The sequence below is a fragment of the Eucalyptus grandis genome, chromosome 2 (genome assembly GCF_016545825.1).
Source record: "Eucalyptus grandis isolate ANBG69807.140 chromosome 2, ASM1654582v1, whole genome shotgun sequence".
Taxonomy (NCBI): Eukaryota; Viridiplantae; Streptophyta; class Magnoliopsida; order Myrtales; family Myrtaceae; genus Eucalyptus; species Eucalyptus grandis.
The window spans coordinates 4,014,268-4,036,614 of NC_052613.1; the positions used below are offsets into that span (position 1 = coordinate 4,014,268).

The following is a 22,347-nucleotide window of genomic DNA, read 5'->3' on the forward strand; positions in this document are numbered from 1 at the left end:
TTTTGCACATTTCAGTTTATCATGAAATCAACTTTAGAAAATTAGAAAAATTGTTTTGAGAACAAATGATTTGAAAGGGGTGTTTGTATGCTTATAAGAGGTAGGTCATAAAGAATGATCGATTTTAGGGTGGATAATTTTCGCTACCTAAACTACTTAGAAAAGTTTGGTTAATCCATGGAACTTATTGAAATGACCCAACTTTGGAAGAGATGCGAGATTTGAGGGTGAGTGATGAGGTCAGAGGCCAAAGCCGATGGAGAGTGAGCATGACAAAGGGAGTGATGAGGCCGGAGGTGATTGAGAGCAATAGTGAGAAAGGGTCGACTAGGCTATAGGGCATCGAGAGCGAGAGCGAGAGAGGGAGGCAAGATCATGAGATGAGTGAGGCGAGAGATGATGAGATAACTAGGGCTTTGAGCTGACAAGTTGAAATGTAAGAACTAGAAAAATACACGTGTGTATGTACCCATTTGATCCAGATGAGTAGTTGCACACTTGGAATTAGGGGTTTGATCATTACTTACTAATTTTAGTAAGTTGGAACCAAGAATCAAATGGATCCCCATTGGAATCACTAGTTTTGAATCAGTCTAGTTCAGTTCCAAGCGATCTAGGCAATCTCACTTCCTTTGCACACTTATGGGTCACACTCCTTATTGTTATAGACTTTATTTGTTTTGCAGAAAATGAATATTATTGAAAATGCTTCTAAAAAATGATTGTTGACATTATTTGAAATAATTAGTTAATTGATTTTTTTATTATCAACAATAATTTATACCTAAATATTTTTATGAGCGATTAAAATTATCTTTGTTCATTCATTTTTACAAGCAATACAAATCATTATCTTTAGAAAATGTATTTTTTAGAGGGTTAGTACCTAAAAAACTCCAAATTGATAACAAATTTATTTAAAACTAATTTTTACCACAAAAAATATCAAACTAATATACTTATGATAAATTTACCATAAATAACAAAAAAAAACCTTAAATTGATACGTTTATGATAAATTCACAAAAAAGTAATTATTTTGATTGTCAAAAACCCCAAAAATGTATATTTATGACAATTATATCATTTATTAAATTTGATTAATATCACAAAAAATCACATAATTGATATAATTATGACAAACGGATAGTGAAATCTCATATTAACGTATTGATTAACGTGTCATCAAATTTAGTAATTTGATAATCAAATTTAATGCAAATTAATAAATGGTAAATTTGTCATAAGTGCATTAATTTGAGATTTTTGTGATAAAAAATTAATTTTAAATAAATTTTCTATAAGTGTATCAGTCTGAGGATTTTCAAGATATTAACTTTTTTAAAATCATTCATTTTCGACGTAACGAACCAATGAAATAAAAAAATCGAAAAATTCGGAAGCTTCTTCGCCCTTGAATCCCGGTTCGAATCCGGTTCGCACGCGTCCGGCCGGCTCATGTCCACCTTGCTTGCCGCCACGTTCTCCCAATCCACGGTCATGCTGTCAGACTTCCCCTCTCGTGGGACCCACTCGATATTTCCCCCCCTCTCTTCTCTCTCTCTCTCTCTCTCTCTCTAACGCTGTCCGCAACCGCAACCGTCGGATCCCCGCGCCCCGATTTTCCGTTTCTCATCTAACGGTCGCCGGCCCTTCTTCTTCCTCCCCTCCGGCGTACACAGGCAACATTCCCATCAAAAAAATCAAACCCTAAGCCCATCCGCCATTTCCGATCTTCCAGGACCGCGGGGCAGCAGCGATTCCGACCGGCGAAACCCCACGCGCCGCCGTGCAGGGCTCGGTTTTCCGCCGGCGACGTGGTTCGCGCGGGCGGTGCTGGAGACGAGGTGCAAGCTGAGGACGGAGGAGGTTCCGTCGGAGAAGGAGGAGGTGCGAGAATGGGGGTGGATTACTACAACATACTGAAGGTGAACAGGAACGCGAGCGACGAGGACCTGAAGAAGGCCTACAAGCGGCTGGCGATGATATGGCACCCGGACAAGAACCCGACGAGCAAGCGGAGCGAGGCGGAGGCCAAGTTCAAGCAGATCTCCGAGGCCTACGACGTCCTCAGCGACTCCCAGAAGCGCCAGATCTACGACCTCTACGGCGAGGAGGCCCTCAAGTCCGGGCAGTTCCCGCCCCGGGGCGGCGGCGTCGGCGGCGGCGGCGGGCAGCCGCATTTCGCGCACCGGCCGAACCAGGGGGCCACCACCAGTTCAACGGCAGCGGGGCTTCGTTCACGTTCAACCCGCGGGACGCGGAGGATATATACGCGGAGTTCTTCGGATCGGAGAGCAACGGAGGAGGGGGCGGCGGGAGAGGGAGGAGGGCGTACGGAGGAGATGGGTTCTTCAAGGCTTCGAATGGCGGGGCGAGCGCCAGCCACGGCGGCGGCGGGGAGTTGAGGAAGGAAGCGCCGGTGGAGAACGCGTTGCCGTGTAGCCTGGAGGAGCTCTATAGAGGAGCCAAGAAGAAGATGAAGATTTCGAGGACGATTTCCGATGGGTTCAGGTATGTTATCCGGTGTTCTGGTTTGTACTTTGTATTGTGGTTGTTGGTGTTGCAGTCTGTTTCTTTGATGGCATTTTCACTTGGGACCTTGAAGTTTTTTGCATTACATTCGATTCACGAGTCCAAATCGTGGAGATGCTGAAATTTCCGAAAAAAGGGTAAAAGGTTTTATCTTTGATATGATCCTGAAAACTTCCTGCGGCAATTAGCGCAGGGTGAATAAATTTGGGTTTCTAATGTTCTGATTGCTTCGGGAGTTCGTATTCTTATAGTTGGAGGGATAATTTTTACATAGAAGTTTGTTTCATTGCAGATGCATTAGTAATCTGGTGCTAGATTTACTAGGGATCTATTTGATGGTCGAGGGATCGTGAAGCTTGTTTTATAGAAGGTTATTCATCTTAAAACTGATATGATTGACAAATACTCAATATTGGCCCATTAAGTGTTAATCTCACGTGTATGGGTGAGAGTTTGATTGTGATTTGCGGAAGTGAAATCAGTCATGATTGAAGTGCAGTCCTCTTGGAGTGCATAGATTGTGGAATGTAGGTACTATTGCGTTGGTGAAGAGGAACACTTAAGTTTAGCTGCTTATTGGATAGGCTAATCATTGAGTCTGCCCTCTGCACAATGGGGTTATGATTTGAGTCTTGTTTACCATGCATGGAAGGATGTGATGGATGGTGTCCAATTGGTTTGGCATTACGTACAATACTTGCTTGGGAGACTTTTGAGGTCTTTGTGGGCAGTTTTTAGGAAAAATATGATTGGGAGGAGAAATGGATTCATTGGGGATTCTGGCAGTTGAATAAATGTCATCAACATTGTGCTTAGACTACTTGAGACCATAGAAATTGCATGCTTTAATTGCTTGATGTTAAGACTAGGAATTGCATGTTTAATTACTTGTTGTCTAAACAAGAATTGGGAAGCTTTTTAGCTCTACTGTCTACATTGAAGCGTATTTTTTCATGGTGAAGGTTTAGGGAGTAATTGGTTGACAGTTTATTAGTCATTATCTCACTTTCTAATTAGTGTCTACATTTCGTCCAGCAGCCTCTTCGGTTATGACTGAATAAATTGAGAGTTTCCTTTTGCTATTAATTAACAACATCATCAGGAGATAAAAGGAAGTTTGTTTATCAAGTAGCTTTTAAATTTGCGCCAGGCTCCCCTTCTTTCTTTTCACCATTTCCTGTACACAGCGCAGTGAAGAACCTCTATATTTTCAGCATCACTTCTTACCATGTTGTAAAGGCCCTAGAATGAGGTTGTCACTTGGCACATGTTTCAAGTTGATCAGCTTTGAATCTTCATTTTCTCAAGTTAGCCTCGCCACTCTTCCTTGTTGCTAATTTATACTCCCATCACTAGTCATTTTGGAATTGCAAGATTCATTATGGTGAAAGATGATTTCTTGAGTATAGCCGTATTGTTTTTCCAGTGAGACTTTTCAGAGTAGAAAAGTTAGATAGGCTTTAGATGATACATGATAGGTAGCTTAATCATGAGGCCCTTCTTATTTATTGACCTATTGTGCTTTGGCAAAGTTGGAACTGGATGCAAGAAATGATAAATGACAATTTGAGACTGTTCCATTTTCTTTCCACACCTTGTCTGTCTGTTCACTGTTTTTCTTATGGCTATTAAGATGACAGAATTGTTTCACAAATATCTGTTAAGAGCAAGATGTTTTTTGGGCCGGACTACACTATGGATATGAAAATGTATCTTGACTCTGCTGAATTGAGAGAATAAGCAAATTTGCAACCCCCCTGCCCGGCCTGGTGCCCCATTTTCCATTGTTGTCCCGTTCTCTATTTTGTCTGATCTCTGATCACATTTCTTTCATCTCCTTTCAGTAAAATTCGCACTGTGGAGGAGATATTAACCATTGAGATTAGACCAGGTTGGAAGAAAGGCACAAAGATCACTTTCCCTGAGAAGGGCAATCAGGAGCCTGGCGTCATCCCTGCAGATCTTATATTTGTGGTGGATGAGAAGCCGCATGCAGTTTACAAGAGAGATGGTAATGACCTGGTGGTCGACCAGGAAATAACATTACTGGAGGCGCTTACTGGTAAGAACCTTGAATTGACAACCCTGGATGGTAGAAATCTTGTGATCCCACTCAATGAGATCATCAAACCTGGTTTGGAGAAGGTCGTTCCTAATGAAGGGATGCCTATCTCTAGAGAACACGGGAGAAAGGGAAATTTGAGAATTAAATTTGATGTCAAATATCCTTCAAGACTAACTGCAGATCAGAAATCTGATTTAAGAAGGGTTCTGGGTGGTGTTTTGTGAGAAATTGTCTTAACTGACAGTATCAAGACAATTTTTCACAGAATACTACCAGGGAGCATTTTACTATTATTTTGGGATGTACAGATATATCTCTAGAATGTTGGAAAAATGTGAATAGTAGGTAGTCTTAAGGGGCTCGGGATGTGGGCCGACCATGGTTCACTATTTTTTGCTTTTTGGCATTTTTGAATCTGGATCGGACATATAGTCGGGGACAGAAAATTGCTATATGGTGCAATGAAAAGGTTTAACTAAAGGGATCATATCTGTAAGTTTGGTCGAACTTTTCACGATTGCCATGTGATATTGGTCTTTGCTCTTAAAAGGTCCATTTGTGACGTCTCATCGTTTGCAGTTTGGAAAAGAATGGTAGATTGTTTTTGATCATTGGGCAGCGTCGTTCCATTTCATTGATCTGATTTTCAGCAGCACATGGCCTACAGTTTGTCTTCCTTTGTTTCATTTTTATAAACCTGCTTCATTGCGAAGCCTGAATCATCATAGAAAATAAATCTTGACACGAATAGCTCCTTCTCCAGTGCTCAATTGGTCTTGACTTTCGAGTAGACCTATTAAACAGGTGGGTTCAGTCAGGTTTGGATCAGGTTAAAAATGGTCCGAACTGAATTGATCTATTTAACTTGTTTTGTTTCATTTTTATGCAATACAAATTTATTATCATAGACCCACACCCGATTCATGTCTAACCCGACCCGTATAGCTAAAATACTTTAATATTCAATGTCTAGAAAAATTATACCCAAATTTAGGTGAGAGTGTGGAGTGAGCGAACGCAAGATCGAAAGGGTGAGAAGTGGGTTGGATTTAAATAAATTTTGAATACATTTAAAACTCATATTTTGTAGGACTTCATCATTTTAAACTCAGTTGTGACCTACTTGTTGAATGTAATTAATTCAAAGAACAACTCAGCCCATGAAATATGGGTTGGACAAGTCTACTTTTGAGCTCAGGGTAAATAAGACCTGATCAATTCGGGCGAGTTTAGTACACGCGAGACATTTTAGAATTATCAATAGTCCCATGCCCAACTCCTTTGTTCAGTCTGATCTTCTGGGTTTGTTTCGAAGAGGAAACTGAGTCGGGAGTAGAATAATGATGTCCGATTCGCAAGCCCTTTGGCTAGCCCGGCCTGGCCCGTCATCGATCTCATTCCTCTGGTAAGACCGGGAGTGTGTCACAAATAGAAAGGGCAGCGAGGGCTTAGACTTCAAAAATCATCACTAGAGGACAGAGACATAGCGAGAGGAAACCTAGGGCATCACGACTCTACTGAAATTGAGAGATAACGACGTACTTTTTCTCGAGTGCTCTTGCTTTCGGATGGCTTTATGTCACCACCCCACCTTGTTCAATTCCAATTGGAGAAGAAGCCAAAGAGGTCGACTCCTCCTCAAATTATCTTTTGCATTGAAAAGACAGAGGCAAAGCAGGGTGGGTCCATGAAATCAAATTGCATCTTGGATTCGAAATCAGCAAGATGATTAGACTCCACTTGCACGGTCTTTGAACATTGAGTGGCAAAGATACCAAAGCCCAATGGCCAATCAATCGCCCACCGTCTCCAATAATTCCTGCCTTGCTCGCTTCCTTTATGCATGGTGTAGTCCCTATCGCAATCCCATCAGTTCGAACTTTTGATCCATCATTTTTGTAATCGTGATGCTAATCGAAGACTAAGTAAAAGTTAAAGTAGAATGGGTCTAACTTGTCGTGCATGGCTCTATACATGCCGTGCTTGTGCTTCGCACCCGGGTCCATTCACGCTTCCGACGTTTACGCGTATGGTAAAGCTTGAAGTGTCGTGTGACAAGCTTTGGTAGGAGAGGAGTCGTCGATCTCATGTTCACGTCGATTCATGCTTGTCTTCTTTTTTTAATACGGGTAGTTTCCTATTGGCTAGGTCAGCTGTTTACCCGCTCGGTTTAGCTTCGATTCGATGATTTTTGACTAACAAATACCAACCCTCAATACATAATTCAAGCCCCATTTCATAGGGTTTCGTGCGCACTGCGCAATGTAAAGGCGGCTTGTCTTTTGGAACACGAAATATGCACTTAAAACAAGCGAAGTGGTTCAATCACGTTCGACCAAAAAAAAAAAAAAAAAAAAGTTGTTCAATCACGCGTTACTATTTCTTATGAAGGCTTCATGTCGGTAATCAAAGCCTAAGATAATGTGAAGTGACTACTCCACCTTTGCGCCTGTCAATTGTTGGTTGGATTTCTAAACTTTAATTTATGCTCGTTTAATCGCCCGAACTGACCAAAGCAAATTATCGTAACCCTACACCACTTGACATTATTAAAAACATATGCACGAATGATTAATCTTAATTATTTGAGTTGGGTGATTTATTAAACTTTTGGGAAAAAGAAATATGGTGAAGTCCTTTAAAAAAGGCTTTGTCACTTTAAAATTTAAGATCGTTCTCATTTTCTCGTGTTCCCATTGTTCTTTCAAATTTCTTATGTCTCTAATGATAATGTTGCCATCATTGTCAACTAAAGAGAAGCATTTACTGGAAATCCAAGTATTTGCATTAATCTCATGAAATTAATTAGGGAATATTATTTTAAAAAAAAGTCCTAAATTCATTGTCCTTATGCTTATTTAGTTCTGAACTTTTTAATTTAGCAATTTAGTTTTAAACTTTTTGATTATTTGCAATGTAGTTATTTTTGCTAATTTTGACAATAAATTGATGATGTGGACTTCAATCGCTCTACTTGACACAATCGATGCCGACATGAACAATTTTTCAATTTATATATATTTTCATATTTATATATATATAATTTCTTTTCCCTCTTATTCTTCCTCTAGTGAGGGCTGGCAAGCTAGCATCAGTTAATCTCACTAGCCCGGATGAGGCTTGACCTCACCAAATCAGTGGCGAGGTCAAGCCCGTTAGATTCAATGGAGGTGAGCCTTGCTTGGGGCTAGTGAGGGTGACCCTCTCTTTGTGGTTGATTGCCGACTATCGTTGAGGCCTTGTGACTGGTGGAGGAAAGAGAGCAAAGTAAAGAGAAGAAAAGAAGAAACAATATATATATATTTATTTATTTATTTAAAAAAAAACATTGTCTATGTTGGCATTAATTGTTACCACATAAGATTGCCGGTATATATGTTTAGGGGTGTGCAAAATACACAGGAACCGCCCGGACCGCCGGGCCCCGGACCGGAACCGCTCGGAACGAGGCGGTTCTTGAGGGAACCACCTTGGTTCCAATTTTCGGAACCAGGTGGGTACCGGTCGGGTTCCTGTTCCATGGGCGGATCCGCCCCTAGACCGGACCGGAACCTTTTTAATATTAAAAAAAAAAAAATTACTAAAAGAAATCCTAGATTGGATCTCATCTCCTCACTCCCTTCGTCTTCGGTTCTCTCTCTCTTTGTCTCTTCCTCGGTTCCTCCTAATCCTATCGCCATTTCGATTCCTTCCCAAGCGTTGACGCCGCCGTCGCCGCTCCTCCGCTGCTGCTATTCGCCCCCTTGTGTCGGCCGCCACCCGCCACAGTCGCGGAAAATTGTTTCGTGACCGTTCTATGTTGAAAACCCGACCATAGACCTCCTCCCCTCATTCCCAACTCATAGACCGACCGTTCTATGTTGAAAACCAAGATTGTTTTGCGTCAAGATCGGTTCCATGGATCCACTAGGGAATCGGATCGGACCGGCGGTCCGGTTCCCGGGTGGATCCCGATTCCAATTTTTCGAAGATCGGTTCTTAGCGAGCTGTTCTCGGTTCTAGGTTAGGAACCGCTCGCCCGGACCATGCACATCCCTATATATGTTAACGATTTCAAGCGAAAGTTGGGTGTAATGACTATATGGCAAATCCTTAAGACCGCGTTTGGCAATTGAAATAAAATTCAAGATATGATATGATTCATTATATCCTACGTTTGGTACTTGCTCAAGACATAATAAAGTCAGATATAAAGGGAGATATAAACATGATAAAATTATCCCATGGAAGAGGTGGGATAAATGTGGATAGAATTTCTAATGTCCATACTATGAAAGTTATTTTTCTCAAAAAACAAACTCATTAAATTAATAAAATTGAAATTATATTTCAATATAAATAATATTTGAATTATAATTTAAGAAATTAAAAATGAATTTTTAATTAATCCTATTTTAATTTATATATTCAATTTTAATTCTATCTTATAATAAACATTCAATCTATAAATTAAATATTTACATTTATTATATATTTTAGGTATTTTTGTATTTTAGGTATGTTAGTATAGTTTACTATTTGATAAAATTTTATTAAAGAATGATGAAAGGGAAAAAATAAATAATAAAGAAAATAATATAAAAAAGAGGAAAAATAAAATAAAAATAAATTAAGAAATAGTGTTACGAGAGATTTTCACCATTTCCGTTCATAAACATTTAGGTTCATTTATAATGATATGCCATTTATATAAAAAAAAATGTACATGATATGACGTAAACATATCCGATTTAATACTATGATTCACCAAACAATGAACATGATATAAAAAAAATCATAGGATTTCATATCACATCCTATCCAGTCCTATTCCGATTAGAAATCTAGACGACCAAACGTAGCCTAAAAGATTTAGGATCAAATTGACCAAACTAAAATGTTTATGATTGAATTGGTGTAAGTATAATAGATGTAGGATTTTTTTGATAATTCTCCCAACTTGATTAGTGAGTAAGGGACAAACTTAAGCATTGTTTAAATACACGAAATAAATGTGATATATCATATCATCAAGTACAAACGATTTGGTTTATAGTCACCAACGTGCACGGATTAATATTTTGTGGCCACGTTTACTTCTTTGAAGTTGTGATCAAATATTTTGTTTACGTAATTACAATATTGTAATTTGCAAATTGAGTTTTGCCTCCATCAAATTTCAGATATATTATATGTATTGTCTAAGTAAAAAGATAATGGTATGTCCCAATATATATATTTTAATTGATGATGAAAAAATTTGACCAAAAAAAATGATTATGTGAAAAATTTATGACTCAAAGAACCGCCGCATCCCAATATATACAAAATTAGCTTTAGCGAGTCATTCCTTTAATATAACACTCGTCAAATTAGAATCGAGGGGCATGCTAACCAAAATGGATAGATTTTGAGAGTATGTTCGTTTTGCAAAAATTGTAACATTTCTAGAAAATATTTTCCAATAAGTTATTTTCTAAAAAATGTAATTATTATTCGATGTTCGAAAGTGAAACCTGAAAATTAAGTGAAAAATATTTTTCACTGTTCGATAAGAAAAATATTTTCCTCTATACACTTTTTTTATTTACTTTATTTTTAAAAATATTTTTTCATTAATTTTTATTTTTATTATTTTTTTTTTTTAAAAATCGATTATTAAATTATTTTTTATTTGATTTCTCTTCTTCTTCTTGGCCAGTCGTTGGCCATAGGCGAGCTTAGGCTCGTTGCTCACCAATCGTGCGTGTTGACGAGTGGAGCTCGGCCGACCTCGAGCCTCACCAAAGATGAGTAAGCGGTGAGCCTGAGCTCACCAAAGATGGGTAAGCCTTGTGCTTGCTAGTGAGCTCAAGGCTCTCCTATGGTTGGTCGCTAGCCGACCGGCCAATAAAGAAGAAGAGGCAAGACAGAGGAAAGAAAAAGAAAAAAGAAAATAAAAAAGGAGGAGGAGGAGGAGGAGGACGTGAGAGCTTGTAGGAGGGTGTGAGATAAGAGAGACCAAGTAAAGAAAATATTTTTCACTTTTCAAAAGTGGAAAATATTTTTCCTTAATTTAAAAGACTTTTTCCCCTTCGCGAAAAATATTTTCCCAAAGTAATTTATTTATCATGAAACGAACGTTGAAGAATTCAAAAAATATTTTTCTTGAACTTATTTTTCGTGAAATGAAGGGAGCCTGAGTCATTAAATTAGTAACCTTCGCATGACAAAAAAAACTGACCAAAAAAAAAAGACAACAATATAATGAAGTTAAAAAGCAAAATTTCTTCGCTGAGTCATGAACGTCGAGTTTTATCACCACGTGATATATCACACTCCTTATAGATATATAAATATTCCATTAGATGTTCCAGTTTTCTCACATCTTTTTTCCCTGATAGAACATCGTGGGCCGTGATTGACGGTCAAGGATGTTCTGGGTCCCGCCTAGAGTTGGGGCGTCGGTTGCGCTCCACCGCATATTATTCTTTGACCACCTTTTTTTTGGGTAAAAAATAGGAAAAAGAATCATTAAATTCGGACAAAAGGAAAAAAAGAAAGGAGGTGCCACGGACGAGTACGGAGGAGTACGTCTGTCCGGAGAGTGGGACAGGCCGCATGTGGAAAGGCCATTCGTTCACGTGGATTCTGCTGGGACAGGCCTGTCTGGTTGAACAAGACATGGGCCCCACATAGTATCACCGATTAATTTAATAAACCTTATTTTATATTTGGGGAAAAATATATTAGGTGCGTTTTTTTGATAACTTTATTTATTTATTTATTTTGGACAATAGGACAAATGACGTGGTTCCTAAATATTTAAGTTGTGTGATATGGTCCTTGGCTATACATATAATATCGTTACACCTGTTAAACGGGTATGTTGGGTTGAGTCATAAATGGTCCGATGTAAATCGACCTACTTAACTCGTTTATGATCTATTTATTGCATTGCAAAATTTTTAACTTATACCCGACTCGACCTATATTTAACCTATACTCGACTTATTTAATTAATCATAAAAAATTATTATATATATATTTAAAAAATGGTATTGTTAAAATAGTTTTACATAGCACAAATTTAATGGACATTTTTTTTATAGTTTTTAAAATAATTATTTAAAAAAATCGAATTTTAATTATTAATTATTTTTTAAAATTGAAATTTTAATTATTTTTATTTTAAATTAAAATTTTAATTAATTTTTTAAAATATAATTTTTAAATTTCTTTTTCTTTTTTTTTTTTGTTCTTCTTCTTCTTTGGCATGACAACAAGCCGGCGATCGGTCACAGGCAAGTCGAGCAAGGCGAGCCTCGAGCTTTGCTCTGGTGAGCTCAAGGCACTCGACGAGGCTTAAGCCTCGCTAGATGACATCTAGCAAATCTGGCGAGCTTGAGCCTCGCCGATCTAGCGAGGCTTGAGCTCGCCCCTCGCCCAACGCCAGCAAGTTCGGGTCTTTGCTGATTTAGCGAGTTCGATTTTTATAACAAAATATTTTTGTAAAATTAAAGAGAGAAGAAAAAGATTATGAAGTTTTGATTGAAAATTGGTTCTAAATTCAACCTACTTAAGACTCACCTATCTTAAATTTTTAATTGTTAAATTCATTTAACTAGTTTTTTCAAAAAAATAAACGATCAATCTATAATCCACTTATGATTTAAATGGGTCATATATGGATTTAAGACTCATTTTGCCACCTCTAAGTATCGTCCATGGACTTTCGAACAAAAGGAAAAAAGGAAAAAAGGAAAAAAAGAAAGGAGGTGCTGCGGATGAGTACTGTCCGGAGAGTGGGACAAGCCGCTTGTGGAAATTCCATTCGTTCACATGGATTCCACAGGACAGGCTTGTCTGGTTGAACAGGACGTGGGCCCCACATAGGATCATTGCTTAATTTGATAAACCTTATTTTATATTGGGGGAATAATATATTAGCCGCGTTTTTTTGATAACTTTTATTTATTTATTTTAGACAATAGAACAAATGATGTGACCCATAAATTCTGTGGCTATACTTAGAACATGAATGATTGTTCAATATACTTTCTAAATATTTTAAAAATTCAATAATCGTATTGAAATTTCAATGATCATAAGTTCTTGTGTTCCAACATCACAGGACTCTTTGAATTCCGTAGGTCGAAAGTGCTGAAATGCACTTACCTTGATACATCCGATCTCGTATTTACGATAAACTCTGCCGAGGAAAGAGAGGGACGGCAAAAGTACGCCGTATTTCGAACGCAAGCGCCTTGAGTAGCGAAATGATTGCATTGGATTTAATACAATAATTCGTGAAACTTATGTCGTGATTTGAATTCCTTTTGGAATTGAATCCTTTGCTTGCTTGTGTTGGCAAGGCAATTTTCTTGGATGTCACTTCAAATGAGAATTAAACGGAGTAGGTGTGGAAATCTTTGGCCATCTTAACCGGTCAAGCAAGCAGGCGCCCTGTCTTGGCCCTAAGCCGCCGGCTCGATTCGGGCGGCCATTGATACCAAGCCAAGACCAGATCAATCCTATGAATTTTTCCTTTTGGATTCCATAGTGAGTCGGACCTAGCCCGAGTCGGTTGCTTGTACTTCTGAATTTCTAGAAAATAGTAGGAATCTGCCAATGAATATCATGACCCATTTCGGTCATGCTAGCTGTAAAGAAAATCATTGTCCCTGTCAAAGGATAGAGTTTTCCATCACATATTTCGAGGCAAAGTACCTTTGTGATTCACGGAGGATTTGATTCATTGAGAAGCTTGCTAAACATGTGATCTCTCTTAAACACACATGAAATGTACAAGGATGTTGTTGATATAGGTTCAATGTATTTAGGTAATGCTGGACACAATGAAAATTGTCACCCCCATCAAAGGATGGAGTTTAATTGTCGCATATCTCGAGGCAAAGTGCCCTGTGATTCATGGAAGAAGCTCGCAAAACATGTGTTCTCTTTTGAACATACATGAAACATGTGTTCTCTTTTGAACACACACGAAGCATGTGTTCTCTTTTGAACACACATGAAACGTACAAGGATGTTGTTGATATATGTTCAATGTATTTAGGTAATGTCGGACACAATGAAAATTATCACCCCCATCAAAGGATGGAGTTTAATTGTCGCATATCTCGAGGCAAAGTGCCTTGTGATTCATGGAAGAAGCTTGCAAAACATGTGTTCTCTTTTAAATGGGCATGAAATGTACAAGGGTCGTGTCAATAAACATGTATCATTACTAAACATCTTTATACACCAAATCGAGTCTAAGCAATAATAGTCTATCTTATAATTTTGGAGAGAGTGACTTTTCTTTTCAATATACTCATGTATAATAAAATTTACCCGGCATATCAAGAATCAATTCACAAGTACATGAAAATGATGAGTTAACATGTGCAATATGGTCCATGACATATTAATTTATTCAATATGGTCTATGGATTATTGGTAAATGTTCAGTGTAATAATTTTATTTATATAAACAACAAATTAGATGTTATTTGGTGATGTGGGCTATTATAAGCTGTGTGTAGCTTCCTTATTTGTTCCATTGTTTAAACTTTAAGGGTCGGAAGTCATATTGGCATATTTTGTCATCTTGAATTAACTAGAAAAAGGAAATCAGATATTTTCATATAATTTAGGGACCAAACATTATTTTTTTTTTGGTAACTCGGGAACTCCCCGTACAGCCGACGGCCGGTGAGGTAAATCCGAAGTAGTGCTAGCGCAGGACTCACCACCATGACACCACGTTTAAGACCACTAGCGACGACGCAGGGATTCGAACTCCTTCCCTTGCATTAGGGGAAGGAGCCCGAAGCCAACGCCGCCACCACATGTGGTGGTACCAACATTTATTAATAATCCAACCACCGCTCGCGGTGGCTGTGATGGCTATAACTTTATTGGAGGAGGGGTTCGAAATTTCGCGTCCCCATTACACGACTTACTCGCGCTTGGGCTTGTGGTGGTGGCTTAGTTCGTCGAGTTTATCTTTTGCTCCGACTATACGGTAGTTCCCGAGTCACAAAAAGAATAATTTAAAATTCCAGAATCGAGGTTGGTGTTTCATGTTCAAGGACCATTGTGGTAATTTGACATTATTAAATATTAAATTATGCTTGTACGGAGTACTTGGACTTGTACGGTGTACTCGGTCTTAGTCGGCAGTATGACGGAGTGGACGGAGTGGACGGAGCAGTTGTTGACTTTGACATCTGGACACACTGCTATATTCTAGTCCACCTACCTAAAGCTATTTTCAGGGTCACTGTGAAGTGAGGAAAAAAAACATAAAAGAGAGAAAATTCGGGCAAAAAACTAACGAAAAATCTTAACTTTTTTGGTCGAGAATTAAAAAAAAGGCATTTTTAGCTTTTGAAAACTATAGAAACTTTTGTGAAAATCTACAAATTCACATACTTTGCAAGATTCCAGGTGCCCCACTTCAATAAAAATTGAATTATTCTAGCTCTAAAGTCCTGAAAAAAAAAACTACATTGGACTTCATTAAAAGCATACTAGGATTATCAGCAGGCTTATTGCAGACCGGTGTCGTCGTAGGATTCGAGGTTTCCTTTTTTTTAATTTACACGGCGCTGTTCCCCTTACTGCTGCACCAAACGTACCGGCCACTTTCAGCGCACCGTACGAAGCTGCACACGGAAGCAAATTTGGGTTGAAAGATTCCTGCTTTTGCTTGGACTCCTGAACTTGTGGTTGAAAGTTGACAGAAAACGTCGGAAGAGGATTTCCGGAGAGAAATATGCTTTCTCCTTTCCGTCCTTGGCAGCCTATTTGAGCACTACCCTTTGCTCGTTTTGCTTCCTCACCTTCCTCTGTGCTTCGTATTCTTGGGAAGAATTTCGCTTCTCTGGGTTGTGACAGGTAGAGGGGGAGAGAGAGAGAGAGAGGGAGGAGAGATGGAGGAGAAGGCTCCGGTTCTGGAGGCAGTGCTGAACGAGGCCGTCGATCTGGTAAGGGATCGAGGCCGAAAAGATGCGAGCTTTTTTGTGGTGGTGTTGAAAAGTTTGAGACTTGATGCAATCTTTTGGTTGGTGAGTGCAGGAGAACGTACCCATTGAGGAGGTGTTTCAATCCCTGGTATGTAACAGAGGAGGCCTCACCTTGGCGGCTGCTGAGCAGAGGCTGGAACTTTTTGGCCACAACAAACTTGAAGAGAAGAAGGCACTGAGATCACTCACTGTCTTTTGATTTGACCAATGTGTGTGTGTCTGTGGGTCTTTGTTGGTAATAAAGATTTGCACTTTGTTGATTTGTTTCAGGAGAGCAAATTCTTCAAGTTCTTGGGGTTCATGTGGAATCCTCTGTCCTGGGTCATGGAGCTTGCTGCTATCATGGCCATCGCACTTACAAATGGAGGGGTCGGTGAATTTTTCCTCTACTGTTCTGTCTCTCTTTTCTGTTTTAGGGTAAAATTTGAGTTTTTGTGAAAGATGGTATCCATTTGTTTCTGATTCTTCCTTTGCAGGGCAAGCCTCCAGATTGGCAAGATTTTATAGGCATCGTCACTCTTCTGTTTATAAACTCCACTATTAGCTTTATCGAGGAGAACAATGCCGGTAACGCTGCGGCTGCGCTTATGGCTCGTCTCGCTCCCAAAGCTAAGGTATGGGACTGCAGCAACATGTTCTGTTAGTTGCAATCAAGTGATCTTTGGATGTTCTTTGACATTTTGATGTTGTGGAATGGTTGCGGTGATTCGCACGAATGATGCAGGTACTTAGAGATGGAAGATGGGGTGAGCAGGATGCTTCAATCCTGGTTCCTGGTGATATTATCAGTATCAAACTTGGAGACATTGTTCCGGCTGATGCTCGCCTTCTTGAAGGAGATCCTCTGAAGATTGACCAGGTGACTTCTTTGTTACCATTGGGTTTGGAATGATGAGTTAACCCATTACTGAGATTTACTACCCCACAGTCTGCTTTGACGGGCGAGTCTCTTCCTGTGACGAAAGGCCCTGGAGATGGGGTTTATTCAGGATCCACATGCAAACAAGGAGAAATTGAAGCGGTGGTTATTGCAACTGGTGTCCACACCTTCTTCGGAAAGGCTGCGCACCTAGTTGATACGACTAACCAAGTGGGACACTTCCAGAAGGCAAGGCGATAATTCTATATAAACATTAGGCTTGGCTTTCTATTTGATGTGTTTAGGTTGTCAACTATTTGTATTATCATTGCGTTTCAGGTTTTGACTGCGATCGGGAACTTTTGTATATGCTCAATTGCGTTGGGGATGATAGTCGAGATTATTGTCATGTACCCAATTCAAGACAGGGAATACCGTTCTGGAATTGACAATCTCCTTGTGCTACTCATAGGAGGAATTCCAATTGCAATGCCTACTGTGTTGTCTGTGACGATGGCTATTGGTTCGCATAGATTATCTCAGCAGGTGAGTTGTTTCGATTGACAGTGCTATAGGGAGTGTGATTGCTGATCTGCTAATGTTGATTCTAGGGAGCCATCACGAAGAGGATGACCGCCATTGAAGAGATGGCTGGAATGGATGTGCTTTGCAGTGACAAGACGGGGACGCTCACGCTGAACAAGCTTACAGTTGATCAGAATCTTATTGAGGTTGGTCATATATATACATGTATAGTATGTATTTTTTGCTTTTTTCTTTGTTTTTTCATATGTTCTTTCGTCATTGGTTTTAGGAGCCTTTTTTTATTGGTGTTGTTCCCTGAACTCTTGATTTTTTTTGAACATGACTTACAGGTGTTTGCAAAAGGAGTGGATAAAGAGACTGTCGTTTTGATGGCAGCACGAGCTTCTAGATTGGAGAACCAAGACGCAATAGATGCTGCAATAGTGGGGATGCTTGCAGATCCCAAGGAGGTGAGTATATGGACTATAGTTAGATTTAAAATATTTTTGTTTTTGTCACTGTTCTAATTTTTTTATGCTCGATTTTTGACTTATCCGCTCTTTCCATCTTTCTTGGCAATGCAAAGGCTCGGGCTGGCATTCAGGAAGTACATTTTCTTCCTTTCAATCCTACGGACAAGCGAACTGCTTTGACTTACATTGATAGTGAAGGTAAAATGCACAGAGTGAGCAAAGGTGCCCCGGAGCAGGTGAAATCAGAATTTTATGCCTCCTTACAGTGCTTCAGTTTTCTCATGTTTGGATTAGTTTAATAGTGCTTCCTCCTTTTGTATGGTTCTCAGATCCTAAACCTTGCACACAATAAGTCAGAAATTGAGCGCAAAGTTCATGGTGTGATCGATAAGTTTGCAGAGCGTGGTTTACGTTCTCTTGCTGTGGCATATCAGGTGATTGACCATGTTCTTTAAATCCTGTTTCCTTAGATCTTGCATACCCTTTTTGGCTCTCCTGTTCAGAATTAGCTTCATGTTACGGTTTGTACATCCAGGAAGTTCCTGAAGGACAGAAAGAGAGTGCTGGAGGCCTGTGGCAGTTCATTGGTGTCATGCCTCTTTTTGACCCACCCAGGCATGACAGTGCAGAGACGATAAGAAAGGCTCTGAATCTTGGAGTGAATGTTAAGATGATCACTGGTTGGTCTCTGATTTATCTTCATCTCCAAGTATGATTGGCCTTGGAATGAATTGGTCCACTCTTAGTGATCCAGAAGTTCACAAATATTTGCACAGTTGTCTTGCCCATCTTCATGCATAAATCAGTGTAGCAGTCATCATGAATTGGACTTTTTACATTTGTATATTTCATTTACCTTTTTATTTTGCTTCACGAATGGAAAGTCTGAAGCACAGAGTGCGCACTATACGTGAAGCTATGATTTGGCTTTATTTCGGTGATGTGCGCTTAAAAGTGATTACCTTAATACTCCCTTGGATCTCGTTAAGTATGAACAGGTACCTTTGTAGTGTGGCGAACGTTTTGGCAGTTTTGTCATACTGAAGCATTTGCACGTAATTCAGTTTTATTTCCTCAAATTCAAAGTCCTAATATCCAATATTGATTATGTCCTTTTTCTCGTATTTAGTTATGTCAGCATTTATGTTCAAAAGCCTTCATTGGTTGTTTTCCTCCTTTTATGTCTGTTCTAATGGACAGTGAGGAGAACCTCTGAACAAATACTTTGGAGGAAAAAAAATGGACATATTAAGATGCAGAACATTGTGTCATCCTATTTGGATGCACATTCTGTTTGCGTTTCTTGACTTGGTTAGTCTTTGGATGACATAATATCACCTTTCATTTCTCGTGCAAAGTTCTTAGTAAAATGGAATTCTAGCTCTATCATTATAATGGAAAAAACTACGCATAGTTCTTTGGTTTTCTGATTGTGTTGAGCGCTGACTGAGCACTGTGACCTTTATTAGGTGATCAACTGGCCATTGGAAAAGAAACCGGTCGTCGCTTGGGAATGGGGACCAACATGTATCCTTCATCTGCTTTGCTGGGACAACACAAAAATGAGTTCTCTGATGCAGTACCAATTGATGAGCTGATAGAAAAGGCTGATGGCTTTGCTGGTGTTTTCCCTGGTATGGCACTCATCTGCTTATGGATACAAAAACCTACCCACGGGCATGCGCCTATTTAGTATTCTTCATGTTTCTTAAATCCTTGTGTTCCCTTGATTCATGTCCATACTCTCTGATCATGTGGTGAGGCTGCTAGAATTTGGTAGCCAAAACTTGATTGTTGTTGTTAATTTTCATCATAATGATTTGTGTCTAGAGCACAAATATGAAATTGTGAAACGGCTGCAAGCAAGGAAGCACATTTGTGGAATGACTGGAGATGGAGTGAATGATGCTCCTGCTCTCAAGAAAGCTGACATTGGGATAGCTGTTGCTGATGCAACTGATGCAGCTCGTAGTGCCTCTGACATTGTCCTTACAGAACCTGGCCTTAGCGTGATTATTAGCGCTGTTCTGACCAGCCGTGCGATATTCCAGAGGATGAAAAATTACACTGTATGTAATGGGCCTCATTTTAATCCTCTATCGATTTCTCATCCACAGAGCTTGATGAATAATTTGGCACATTATCTTGATTTGAATACGTTCATTATTTTCTTCACTGATAAATTTCCAATTTAATCGATTTTTTCTATGCATTTGTCTCCTTTGGCAGATATATGCTGTCTCCATTACAATCCGTATTGTGGTGAGTCAGTGACCTTTTTTCTTTTACATATCATACTGTCGGCATTTTCCGGATCTCTAGCAGAATAATCTGTTTAATCTGCACCCAAAATCAAGTGACTAAGAATCATGACCTCATGTTTTTTCCAATGTAATGTATTTCCTTTTTCAATGGTCGCAGCTTGGTTTCATGCTGCTGGCCCTCATATGGAGGTTTGACTTTCCACCTTTTATGGTCCTGATCATAGCAATCCTCAATGATGGTTAGTCGCTCCTTCCCATTTGATCCCCAGCAGCAGCTAATTGCCTACATGATTTTGACTGGGGTTGTGGTTTCAATATCCTGTATTCTTTATGATTTACTGGTCTGTGTTTCTACTGACTACTTGCTGCAATTGCAGGGACTATCATGACAATATCAAAGGATAGAGTAAAACCATCTCCTCTTCCAGATAGTTGGAAACTGGCAGAAATTTTTACTACTGGCATTGTCCTCGGCAGTTACTTGGCAATGATGACAGTCATATTCTTTTGGGCTGCATACAAAACGAACTTCTTCCCAGTAAGTGGATTGTTGCATAATTTAGATTATTGGTGTTGCTCAGATTGATATACATTCTCATGTAGGTTTTACTGTCAAGTCAGAGATTGTGTACAGTTCATCTGGTTCTCATCTAGAGCATGAATGAAACACGGCATGAATGAAACACGGTATATTCATGTTTCATTCATGATTCCGTGTTTCATTCATGATGCAAATTGTCATTTTCATTTTACTTCTCTTTATTGTATTTCTATGAACTTTGAATGGGTTCCACTCATAGAGATTCTGTCGCCTGGAATTTTTCAGCATGTATTTGGAGTGCCCACTCTGGAGAAGACAGCTTATCATGACTTTCGGAAGCTCGCCTCAGCAATATATCTGCAAGTCAGCACTATAAGTCAGGCTCTAATATTTGTGACACGATCCCGGAGTTGGTCTTATGTTGAGCGTCCTGGATTACTGCTGGTAGTGGCCTTTGTGATTGCTCAGCTGGTAATTTGATGACCACCCTGTTTCCTCGTTCTTTGATTTTGTTAACAGTGGTGCAGGAGTGATTTATCTTTTGTACATTCTGAACAGATTGCCACTCTAATTGCTGTCTATGCAAACTGGGGATTTGCTGCAATTGAAGGAATTGGTTGGGGCTGGGCTGGTGTGGTCTGGCTTTACAATATCATCTGCTATATCCCGCTTGATTTTATCAAGTTCTTCATTCGGTATGCAATGAGTGGGAGGGCTTGGGACCTCATGTTTGAGCAAAGGGTATGAATGTAACTTTCCTTTTACTGTTAATAGTTCACCAGGGAAAGTGTTCTGATGCGTTTGCTTTTAATGCAGATTGCCTTTACAAGGCAGAAAGATTTCGGTAAGGAACATAGAGAACGTGAGTGGGCACATGCACAAAGAACGCTGCATGGATTGCAGCCACCTGATGTGAAGTTCAGTGAGCGGAGTCATGCTACGGAGTTGACTCAAATGGCTGAGGAAGCTAAGACAAGGGCTGAAATTGCTAGGTAGGTGGTAATGTTAGGATTACAGGATTATGCTGTGAGATAGTAAACCAGAACATCATCCATGCACTATCTTCCATGTGAACATGAAGAATTAAGGATGAGGATGTCGAACATAGGTACTTAAATATAGGAAAATAGGTTGTCATTTGATGGCTAAAATGATGATAAATGTTAAATGCCTTGGCTTATCAATAGATGGAGATCAGAAGTTCACTTCATTTGTAGAGACGGCTTTTTATTCCATATTTAATTTAAGAATATAGTGAGTACCCTGAACAAGATAAATGAACGATGGGATTTAAGTGATAATCAACTTTTTAGCTTTTGGAGTAAGTTGGTCTTAAAAAACTTATCTCCTTGTTTTGACTTTCAATTAGCGTACTGTACCAACACATCTAAAGATGTACAAGCATGTCTGGTCATCTTTGCTTGCTGACATCTGGACATTCCACATTGCTTTGTCTTTTGTCTGTCGAACTCCCGTGTTCTTCTTTTCCTTTTTTGTTGGTTGACTTTTTTTTTTTCATTTGCTCTTTTAGGTTGAGAGAACTTCGCACCTTCAAAGATCATTTGAATTCAGTTGTCCGAGACAAGCGGCTCGACATAGACACAATACCGCAAGGCTACACAGTTTGAGGAAGAATCTCGTGCTGTCATAGATTTGCACATTCTATGCAGCTCAGAGTGGTGATGTATTTAGATTATCGTGAGGCTTAGATCATACTTCTATCTCCTTTTATCGCATTTCCTATTTTCTGTCCTCAAGGTGCTGACGAGCTTTTGTTAATGTCTAGTATTTATCACTTTAGGTATCTCCAATGCTGGGCTGAAAGAGCCCCTTTACAATGTGCTGTCAGTTTATATATGATGATGCCGGCTAGTTCTATAGTTTCCATTTTGTCCCATTATTTATCTATTAATTTATGGCTACATAAACATGATGCTCTTGCATCTTTGCTGAATCTTGGGTGAATAAACCCCGTCTGGATCACAAAAAACATGGTTGCAATAAAATGATGTGCTAACTCTTGCTCGAAATGCCACCATTAATGTCACAAGGTTGGGACCTCGGTGATAGACCAAATCAATTTTCGTCGCTTTTCCT

General features: G+C 39.3%; 2 protein-coding genes across 2 annotated transcripts; both read left to right on the forward strand.

Moving 5' to 3' along the window:
• Window positions 1-1,595: 1,595 nt before the first annotated feature.
• LOC104418888 (dnaJ homolog subfamily B member 1) lies at window positions 1,596-5,211 on the forward strand. Its single transcript, XM_010030361.3, is given in 3 exon segments — window positions 1,596-2,198; window positions 2,201-2,514; window positions 4,380-5,211. Coding segments are annotated over 3 exon segments (1,059 nt in total). The 5' UTR covers window positions 1,596-1,898; the 3' UTR covers window positions 4,825-5,211.
• A 9,974-nt stretch (window positions 5,212-15,185) lies between these two features.
• LOC104418896 (ATPase 11, plasma membrane-type) lies at window positions 15,186-22,145 on the forward strand. The gene is made up of 21 exons (XM_010030373.3): window positions 15,186-15,549; window positions 15,641-15,760; window positions 15,859-15,957; window positions 16,065-16,202; window positions 16,313-16,447; window positions 16,517-16,696; window positions 16,787-16,993; window positions 17,059-17,178; window positions 17,323-17,442; window positions 17,559-17,681; window positions 17,775-17,879; window positions 17,981-18,125; window positions 18,915-19,079; window positions 19,276-19,514; window positions 19,675-19,707; window positions 19,867-19,948; window positions 20,087-20,247; window positions 20,536-20,721; window positions 20,809-20,991; window positions 21,067-21,242; window positions 21,782-22,145. The coding sequence occupies exons 1-21, from the start codon at window positions 15,496-15,498 to the stop codon at window positions 21,876-21,878; spliced, it is 2,868 nt and encodes a 955-aa protein (XP_010028675.2). The 5' UTR covers window positions 15,186-15,495; the 3' UTR covers window positions 21,879-22,145.
• Window positions 22,146-22,347: the final 202 nt, after the last annotated feature.